Source organism: Octopus bimaculoides, chromosome 24, assembly GCF_001194135.2.
Source record: "Octopus bimaculoides isolate UCB-OBI-ISO-001 chromosome 24, ASM119413v2, whole genome shotgun sequence".
Taxonomy (NCBI): Eukaryota; Metazoa; Mollusca; class Cephalopoda; order Octopoda; family Octopodidae; genus Octopus; species Octopus bimaculoides.
In genome coordinates this window covers 8,389,961-8,400,823 of record NC_069004.1, presented here as the reverse complement: position 1 = coordinate 8,400,823, position 10,863 = coordinate 8,389,961, and the positions used below count along the sequence as shown (strand labels likewise).

General features: G+C 33.8%; 2 protein-coding genes across 6 annotated transcripts in view; both read left to right on the top strand.

Moving 5' to 3' along the window:
* The window catches only part of LOC106874600 (zinc finger protein ZFP2), an 11,373-nt gene extending 2,646 nt beyond the window's left edge, over nucleotides 1-8,727 (top strand). The window contains exons 1-3 of one of the 5 annotated variants that reach the window (XR_008266689.1): nucleotides 58-222; nucleotides 2,013-4,150; nucleotides 6,191-6,540. Coding sequence is in view for 2 of the 5 variants with exons in the window: in XM_052976318.1 (XP_052832278.1) it covers nucleotides 6,536-7,594 (1,059 nt within the window). In the remaining 3 variants the exon portion in view is untranslated. Of the gene's footprint in view, nucleotides 1-57; nucleotides 1,005-2,012; nucleotides 4,151-6,190 lie in introns of those variants that run through there. The other 4 variants (XR_008266690.1, XR_008266691.1, XM_052976318.1 and 1 more) reach the window with 4 other exon arrangements.
* Nucleotides 8,728-9,691: 964 nt separating this feature from the next.
* Nucleotides 9,692-10,863, top strand: part of LOC106874604 (zinc finger protein ZFP2) — a 7,041-nt gene continuing 5,869 nt past the window's right edge. The window contains exon 1 of the mRNA XM_014922393.2: nucleotides 9,692-9,889. The gene's annotated coding sequence lies outside the window, so the exon portion shown is untranslated. The remainder of the gene's footprint in view (nucleotides 9,890-10,863) is intronic.

Genomic DNA, 10,863 nt, shown 5'->3' with positions numbered 1-10,863 from the left:
ATAACTCGGCAACAGAAGGTTATATTTCTTGGGATCGAAAGTTCGGCTGCAGACGTAAAGTCAGCTTCACTTGCTCATTGTCACAAGTTAGGATTTTATTGCTGTAGGAAGCTGAATTTTGATGGTAAAGTTCTAAAGTGAAACATCAAAGAATTTCATTCTAACCGTCAGATATTTACATTGATATATAACGCACTGATATACTGTTTACATCTGAAAACGGTAAGTTGATAAACGTCTGTTTTAATGCTGTAATAATGTATGTAAGTAATAGAATCTTGTTTCACTTGGCTGATAAGGTGATTATATTGAAGTGAATAGCGCAGTTCTAATCGAAGAACCATTTAAACCTGTCGGGCTATTATAGATTCTGGATCGAAGCACACTTTGTAGCTTGTCATAACATTTACCCATTTTTAGTCTTTGGTATTTTCAGAAAAATTTTACGACTCTGTGTTCTACAAACTATCTCGCACGATTAAGCCAAAAAAAAAACAAAAACAAAAAACCAATTTGTAATTGAAATTTTTACTCTTTCCTCCCCGCATTACAACTAAGAACTGTCGGAATTTTTTTAACTAAGGATTTATAATGCGGACATTACGAATTTCCCCACTTCTTTTCATTTCAAAATAAAAATTGAAAAAGTTGAGCCAAAATATTGCGCTTGAGCATAATTTTATTTGATCTGCACCAGGCGAGTCTGCATGTGTATCCGTGTTATAAAAAAACAGTTACTCACAGAAAAGTATGTTATTAAAATACGTCGTCTTTTACGTAGATTTTTTTATAAATTAGTGTGGTTAAACCCCAGCAATGTCTCGTAAGTGGAATCCTTGTTTAAGCACCAAATTGGCAAACATTTTCTGACAATTCCAAAAAAATAAGGAAACGCATGAGGGGTTATATGGAGTGCTCAAACCAAAATCCTTCGAAATGAACAAGTAGTCATCATTTGTCTTAGTCTCCGAATTCTCCAGCCAATATTTGAATCCATGTCAAAAGTAAGTCGTTAAGAAAACTTTTATTTGACCTGTTGCTTCATCTTAGAGTCAACGCCTAATCACTTCGTTGTTTTTTTTTGTTTTTGTTTTTTAGTTTTAGGAAAACTTTTGCGAATTTGTGTTCAGAACACGGGAAATCATAGGATTATGCAACAAAAAACAAAGGAAAAATTTAATTTTTAAACCTACATAAATCCTGGTTTCTACTCTTTCTAGAAAACTTTTTTAGATCATACTTTTTAAAACACAGATAATCCGTTTCAGTTTATAATTTCAAAATAATCTGTTGACGTAAAAATATGTTTTTTAAGAACAAATCTATTCTGGCTGCAAAATTTAAATACCCTTCAGCAAGCATATCACAATTGAATTGAAATTTTGGAATTATACGCTGTATGTGAAGGTTGGAAGCAACATGTAATATCCTTTGCTCAGAGTAGATTTGTGAAATCAGGTACAATGAGATTCTTTTCTCCAGTTTTTCAAAGAAACAGTGGAGTAGAAACAAGTATTTGCCGTTAGCAAACATTGATGCATTCCAGCATGCAAAAGACAGGTTTAATTGGCGTTGTTGCAATAATAAAAACAAGACTTTATTGTGTCTAGGGCGATCCATTATGCCAATATAATTAACACACACACTGGTTCAATACCATTCATTAATTAAATATGCGAAACATTTTCTGAAATTTTTCTTTTACTAAAAAGCTTCTCTCATCGATGTTAAGTGTGTACTGTAAAAAAGATTGGCTAAACTTTGTCCAGATAGGAGTGATAAACATCATATATTTTCAAAAAAAGCTTCCTCTGTCTTATCCAAAGCCATAGGTGGGTGTAATCGAAACATCCCTATCCGAACGGAGAAAATCCAACCTATCTGGGCTTACTGATCTGAAACTCTACCTATTTCATGGGTTTATCAATATGTAATTGATGTAAAATTTCGCTTGTCAAATTCCTACTTTTTAATTATCTTTAATATCTTACACTCTTTTACTATCATTTCAGAGTATCGGATGAGATTGGCGTTAAAGATATATTCTTAATATTTGTCACCATTTACAAGAGAAATGGAAGATTTTATACAGATAAGTTACGACTCTTCTGTAAATTTATTGCTTGAGTTACTGAGAGTTCTTTCAAGTGAAACATATTTCCTCATTGTCTAAAAGGCCTATAAGAGGATTTTGTATTCTAATTCAATTTGGACTGATTGACAAAGAAGTAGTTTGCTACCACTTTCTGATAACAACAAATATAATAGTTGATGGCAGTATTGCAGTCTTTTCATCAGTGCTGTAATGAATCAATAGAATGGAAAATATCAATATAACTATTGTGTGAAATTTAAAAAAATAAAATGGATTTTTCTGAAGAATTGCTAAAGGAGGGAAAATCATCATATCACTGTGATGTCTGTCAAAAGACATTCTCTCTTGAGAGTCGCCTTTCCAACCATAAATGTATTCACAGAAAAGAGAAACGATATAACTGTCATATCTGTGGTAAATCATTCTCTCGTACGGATTACTTAAACAATCACAGACGTTTACATACAGGAGAAAGGCCATATACCTGTAATATCTGTGGTAATTCATTCTCTGTAGCAAGTAGCTTAAACAGACATAAACGTACACATACAGGTGAAACACCATTTCACTGTGATACTTGTGGTAAATCATTCTCTCAGACTTATGATTTAACACGACATATACGTACTCATACAGGAGAGAAACCGTATCAGTGTAACACTTGTGGTGAATTTTTCTCTGAAAGGGGTAATTTGACTAAACACAAAAACATTCATACAGGAGAGAAGTCATATCGCTGTGATATCTGTGGAAAATCATTCTTTCAAAAAGTACACTTAAATTCTCACATACGTATTCATACAGGAGAGAAACCATATCACTGTGATATCTGTGGTAAGTCATTCATTGATGCTGGTAAATTAACTAAACACAAACGTACTCACACAGGAGAAAAGCCTTATCCCTGTGATATATGTGGTAAATTATTCTCTCACTCGAGTCAGTTAATAGTACACAGGAGACGCATTCATACAAGTGAGAAGCCATATCACTGTGATATCTGTGGTAAATCATTCATTGTTGGAGGTTCACTAACTGTTCACAGACGTACTCATACTGGTGAGAAACCATATTCATGTGATATCTGTGGCATATCATTCCGTCTAACAAATCAGTTAACGAAACATAAGAGACGTATTCATACTGGAGAGAAACCATATCACTGCAACAACTGTGGTAGCTCATTCACAAGTAGAAAGTCGTTAACTGCTCATAAACGGAATCATTCAAATGAAAAACCATATAACTGATATCTTTGATAAATTATTCAACGGAATAAGTCATTTATTGATACAGATGAGATGCATTCATACAAAAGAGAAATCGTGATGACAGTATCTGGTAAATCATTCATTGATGGAAGTATCTTAACTGGTCAAAAATGTATTTGTACAGGTCAGAAACCATATAGTGTTATCGTTACCATTTAGTGTTCTTTTCTCCATGCTAGCATGGGTAAGACGGTTTGACAAGAGTTGGTTAGCTGGAGAGCTGTCCCGGGCTCCAGTCTGTTGTATGTGTGGTAAATAATTCTGGCCTAATTAAGCTCATACTTTTTCATATGGTTGAGAAACCATACCACTGTAATGTTTCGATTTGTTGACAGAAAATGTAGAAAGCCTGTAGTGTTTGTCACTGCTTCAGTGAAACAGTGATGAAACATTTTGAATAGTTGCTCTGTGATTTTTTTTATACCTGGAATAATAAAAAAAAAAATCTTGAAACACAAGACGTATGTATTGTATACATACGTTTTATAAACATTTTATTTTAAAATAAAATGTCTACTGGAAACGTACTAGCATCGCATTGGTAGCTGACAGGGGACACTACCATTTAGCTTATGATATTTCGTATCGAAAGTTCGGCTGCAGACGTAAAGTCAGCTTTACTTGCTCATTGTTAGTAGTTAGGATTTTATTGTGTTAGGAAGTTGGATGTTGATGGTAGGATAAAGTTATATAATGAAACATCAACGAACTTCATTCTATCAGATATTTACATTGGTAGAAAAAAACATACAACACATTGATTCACTGTTTACATCTAAAGACGGTAAGTTGATAAACGTCTGTTTTAATATTGTAATAATGTATGTAAATAATCGAATCGTGTTTCACTTGGCTGATGAGGTGATTATATTGAAGGGAACATTTTGTACTTGTAACATTTTTAGTTTTTGGTATTTGCAGATAAATTTTCCGACTTTCTGTTCCACAAACTCTATATTATACGATTAAATAAATGATAAAAATTGTAATTGAAATTTTTACACACACCCGTCCCCACATTACAACATTGAACTTATGTCAAAAAATTTTTCCGCCCGTCGCCCTATTTTTTCTGTATGATTTTCGGTTGCTGGTAATATTGTAAACAGCTAATTTTTTTTTAAATCAGGGTTTTAAAATATGGGCATTATAAATCTACCTCATTTTGTGACTTTAAAATAAAAATTTTAAATAATTTTGCGCATAAACGTGTTTTTATTTGATCTGCACCGAGCGAGTCTGCATAAGTATTTGTGTAAGAAGACGCACAGTTTCTAACAAGTATGTTATTAAAATACTATGACTTTTACGTACATGTTTTAAAAATCGCTATAGATAAACCCCAGCATTGTATAAAATGTCTGTAGTTGGAATCCTGGTGTAAGCTCTAAATTTGCAAAATCTTTCTGATCATTCCAAAAGATAAAAAAACAACGTATGGGGGGCGTTATATGGGGTGCTGAAACCAAAATTCTACCTCCGAAATTAACAGGTGGTAGTCTTTGTCTCAGTTTTTGAATTAATACTTGGATGCGTGTTAAAAAAAGTAAGTCCTAAGAAATATATTTTAATAAACTTGTTGGTTAATGTTTATAAAGGTCATGAACCAAGTTTTCCCCACAAATTTCGGTCAATGTACAGAATAAATCCCGGTAAAAAAAAAAACATAAAAAACCTGAAAGTTATGAGGGAAAAGATCGGATCGTGTAAATTTTCCGAAAGTTCCCCCTTCCCGTTAGTTTGCGCACATTTTTGTTTTCATATTCTCTTTCTACGTTTTTTTTTTTAAACTCTTATTAGACTGGTCATTTTTAGTTTTAGTGACCGGGCACTAAACTAGATTCTGAAAGTTATCAGGGAAAAAAGCGAATCGTGTGTACTTTCCGACAGTCCTCTCCCCACCCTTTCGGAAAGCATTCCCCCCCCCCCACAAATTTCTTTATAATCATCATCTATGCTGTTTAAAAGGTGTTTCTGTAAAATTTCATCTGAGGATATCCATTTTCCTGAAAGTTATGAGGTGGGGGAAAAAAACGGATCGTGTGAGTTTTCTGAAATCCTCTCCCTAACCCTTTCGGCAAACATTTCTCCCCCAGGAATTTCTATATAATCGTAATTTGTGTCATTTGAACGGTATTTCTATAAAATTTAATTAATATATATATATTTTTTCCTGAAAGCTATTAGGGAAAAATCGGATCTTGTGAATTTTTCAACTGTCCTCTCCCCACCCCCATTTGCGCATCACATGACCAAACTAGTGCAGTCTTCTCTCTTGCACACTGCACCTAATTCCTCTGATGCCTAACTTCTTTCTCAATACACTAGCATTCTGATGAACATATACACTTACATTACACATCCAGCAGAGCATCCTAGCCTCATTCCTCTTTAATCTTCACAAGTCCTCTGCATTCAAGGCCTACATTTCACTACCATGTAGAATTGCTGTCCGTATACATAATTTAAATAACAGATGAAGAAGCAGTTTTTAAAGTAAATGAACCAGGGTTATTCAATATGGAATTAACGTAAAATTTCACTGTCAAAGCCCTACTTATTAATAATGTTTAACCCTTTAGTGTTTAAACCGGCTGTATCCGGCCCAAATATTCTACACATTTTATGCTTGAACTGGCCAGAACCAGCATCTCACACCTACCCTGCAATGTCATTCAAAATAAGCAATTACATCTTTCCTATCTTGAAGCTACAAAATAATATCAGATAAATTTTTAAAATGTGAATAAATAAGGATTACTTTTGACAAATTAATCTGAATGCTAAAGGGTTAATATCTTACACTGTTTTCCTATCATTTCAGAATAACAGATCAGATTGGCGTCAAAGATATAACATCAATATTTCTCACCATTTACAAAGAAAGGAAAGATTTTACACTGAAGCACTACAACTTCTATGAATGTATCTTTTTAGTTCCTGACAATTCTTTCAAGTGAAACATTTCTCCCCATTGTCTGGGAGGTGTATGAAAGCATTTTGTATTCTAATTGAATTTGGACTATTTTACAAATTAGTAGTTTGCTACCATTTACTGATAACAACAAAGATAACAGTTGAGGGAGGTAATGCAGTAGAAAGCGTTGACATAAATAAATAGGAGGAAAAATATCAATATAACTATTGTGTGGAAGAAAAAAAGAAAAGAATGGATTTTTCTGAGGAACTGCCAAAGGAGGAGGGAAAATCATCATATCGCTGTGAGATCTGTCAAAAGACATTCTCTCTAGAGAGTAGCCTTTCCAAACATAAATGTATTCACAGAAAAGAGAAACGATACAACTGTGGTATCTGTGGTAAAACTCTCTCTCGAATGGATCACTTAATTACTCACAAACGCTTACATACAGGAGAAAGGCCATATACCTGTAATATCTGTGGTAAATCATTCTCTGTAACAAGTCACCTAAACAGTCACAAACGTACTCATACAGGTGAAAAACCATATCACTGTGATATCTGTGGTAAATCATTCGCCCGAAGTGATAGACTAACTTGCCATGTTCGTATTCATACAGGAGAGAAACCATATCAGTGTAATATTTGTGGTGAGTCATTCTCTGAAAGAGGTAATTTAGCTAAACACAAGTTTATTCATACAGGAGAGAGGTCATATCGCTGTGATATCTGTGGAAAATCATTCTTTCAAAAAGTACATTTAAATTCTCACATACGTATTCATACAGGAGAGAAACCATATCACTGTGATATCTGTGGTAAATCATTCACTGAAACTGATAAAGTATCTAAACACAAACGTATTCACACAGAAGAAAAGCTATATCCTTGTGATATTTGTGGTAAATCATTCAGTATTGCTAGTAGATTAACTAAACATAAACGTATTCACACAGGAGAAAAGCCATATGACTGCGATATCTGTGGTGAATCATTCTCTCAAACAGGTCAGTTAACATTACACACGAGACGCATTCATACATGTGAGAAGCCATATCATTGTGATATCTGTGGTAAATCATTTATTGATGGAGGTCCACTAACTGTTCACAGACGTACACATACAGGGGAAAAACCATATCACTGTGATATCTGTGGTTTATCATTTGGTCGAAGAAGTCAGTTAGTGGTGCATAAAGGACACATTCATACAGGAGAGAAACCATTTTACTGCAATCACTGTGGTAGATTATTCACAAGTAGAAGGTTATTAACTGCTCATAAACAGAATCATAAGGATAAGAAATGATATCACTGATATCTTTGATAAATCGTTCAATGGAACAAGTCATCTATTGATACAGATGAGATGCATTCATACAAAAGAAAATTATATGATTACAATATCTGTGAAAATTTCTTTCATTGATGGAAGTATATTGACTGGCGAGAAATGTATTCATGCAGATCAGAAGCCCTATAATGTTATCATCATCATCTAGAGTTCTTTTTTCCATGCTAGCATAGGCAAGCTGGTTTGACTAGGGCTGCCCCGGGCTCCAGTCTGTAGTATGAATGGTAAATTATTCTGGCCTAATTAAGCTCATACTTTTTCATATGGTTGAGAAACATATCACTGTAATGTCTGTGGTGAATGACTATGAAAGGTCTTATTTAACACAAATACACTTTCACAGGAGAGAAGTTATATTACTGGATGTTTTGGTACATTATTCTCTTAGACAATTCATTTAACTATTCACAGATGCATCAATACTGGACAAGAACCCTATCAGTGTGATATTTGTGGTAAATCTCTCTTCCAAGATAGTGATATAATTATGCACAAACTTATACAAGGGAATTATCATGTCACTGATATCTCTGGTAAATTGCTCTTTTGCAATTTTAAAGATGTTTATTCACTTTACCGGTTTCACTTTTTTAGAAAAAAGATTGTCAAAAGTAAAATATAAAGCTTTATAGTGTTAAGTACAGGTTGTCACAAAAGTATTAACATACATATATACATTCTTTGATAATAATAATAAGAATATGTTTAAAATATAAAGCTTTGTATAAGCTTTGTTGTGTTAAGGACTGATTGTCACAAAAATATTAAAATACAAATATACATTCTTTGATAATGTATATTATCTGTGTCACGCTGAATCTCCCTGAGAACTGCATTAAGGGTACACGTGTCTGTGAAGTACTCAGTCACTTGCACGTTAATTTCACGAGCAAGCTGTTCCGTTAATCGTATCAGCTGGGACCCTTGTTGTCGTAACCGACGGAGTGCTCCTATCCTATGGGTATGTGTGTATGTATATATATATATGTGGATATGTGTGTATATGTATGTATATATATATATGTTTGTATATGCATGTTCTATCAATTTTTAAATAGATTAAATAAATTTATTTATGATTAATATTTTCCTTTAGTTTTGTTTTTGTTTTTCTCTTCATCTGTGTACGGTATCTACTTTAAATGAATATACCAATCAGTATATCTAACTTAACTTGGATGTGTTGTTCTGAACACTGTAGACTATGATAGTAGGCTTACGAAGTCATCTCAAACCGAAGTTGTTACTTTATATATAATTTTATACAATTTCCCCTGTCTAAATTTCCCCCTTTTTTTGCCTACTGGACCCTAGTAGCGGGAAATTTTGACAGTGTCACGTAACAAGTTGCTGGGGCAGCCTGCTGGAGCCTAGCAGCAGGTATAAAATAGGGGAATTTGACAAGACAGTCAGTCGGACGCTGACACTCGTTGATGCTGCATGGAAGAGGCCAAGGAATAGAAGAAAGAAGACATGCACCCAACACCAGAGCTGAAGACACCTCCGAAAGGGGAGGGGGGCGCCACGTCAAAACGGTAGAGGAGTAGGGGCCGAAACCGGACGTGGTTCCTCCTTATGATGTCTTGAGCTAACTGGATCCTATAAAGGAGCTGTTGTGGTAGCAGACCACGAAACATGTTAAAATTCCTCATTCCTGTGTGTGCGTATGTGTCAAAAGAAGGAATAATTAATTAATGGTTTAAAATAGTGGTTATGCAACATTTGTTGGTGAACATCTATTATCGAAAAATAACACCTACCGTATGTTTAACAATAACATTAGAAAGTAGGGGCAATGGAAAATGGTAATCATTTCATGAAATCGAAACTAATCTTGCCCACTGGTTTATTATCTGCATTTCAGCCTTTGAATAATATGCTTTATTCATATTGTAAAGATTAAAGAGATTTTTCTTTGGAAAATGTTTACAAAACGTATGTATTATATCTGGTTTAAATATTTTATTTTTAAGTAAAATTAAATTTTTGCTAGAAACATTTCAGCAACGCATTAGTAACTGACATCTCCAAGGGGACATTACAATTCAGGTTATATTTGGGATCGAAAGTTCGGCTGGAGACGTAAAGTCAGCTTCACTTGCTCATTGTCACAAGTTAGGATTTTATTGCTGTAGGAAGCTGAATTTTGATGGTAAAGTTCTAAAGTGAAACATCAAAGAATTTCATTCTAACCGTCAGATATTTACCTTGATATATAACGCACTGATTTACTGTTTACATCTGAAAACGGTAAGTTGATAAACGTCTGTTTTAATGCTGTAATAATGTATGTAAATAATAGAATCTTGTTTCACTTGGCTGATAAGGTGATTATATTGAAGTGAATAGCGCAGTTCTAATCGAAGAACCATTTAACCCGTCGAGTTATTGATTCTGCATCGAAGCACACTTTGTAGCTTGTCATAACATTTACTCATTTTTAGTCTTCGGTATTTTCAGAAAAAAATTTGTGACTTCGTGCGATTAAGCGAATGAAAAACATTTTAAGTGAAATTTTGGTAATTTTTCAGTTAACACTCGCACGATCTTCAATATCTTACACTGTTTTCCTATCATTTCAGAATATCGGTTGAGATTGACATTAAAGATATATTGTCAATATTTCTCACCATTTACAAAGAAAGAGAAGATTTTATACCGAAGAGCTACAACTTTTTTTTCTTCTATGAATCTTTCTTTTGAGTTCCTGAGAGTTAGTTCTTCTAAGTGTAACACTTCTTTATTGTCTGGGAGGTGTATGAGAGGATTTTGTATTTTAATTGAATTTGGACTGTTTTACGAAGCAGTAGTTTGCTACCACTTTCTAATAACAACAAGGATAACAGTTGATGGAAGTAATGCAGTAGATAGCTTTTCATCAGTGCAAGTAATGAAAAAATAGAAGGAAAAATATCAATATAACTATTGTGTGGAAGAAGAAAAGAAAAGAATGGATTTTTCTGAAAAATTGTCAAAGAAGGAGGGAAAATCATCATATCGCTGTGATATCTGTCAAAAGACATTCTCTCTAGAGAGTAGCCTTTCCAACCATAAATGTATTCACAGAAAAGAGAAACGACACAACTGTGATATCTGTGGTAAATCATTCTCTCGAATGGATCACTTACATACTCACAAACGCTTACATACAGGAGAAAGGCCATATACCTGTAATATCTGTGGTAATTCATTCTCAGTAACAAGTCACCTAAACAGTCACAAAC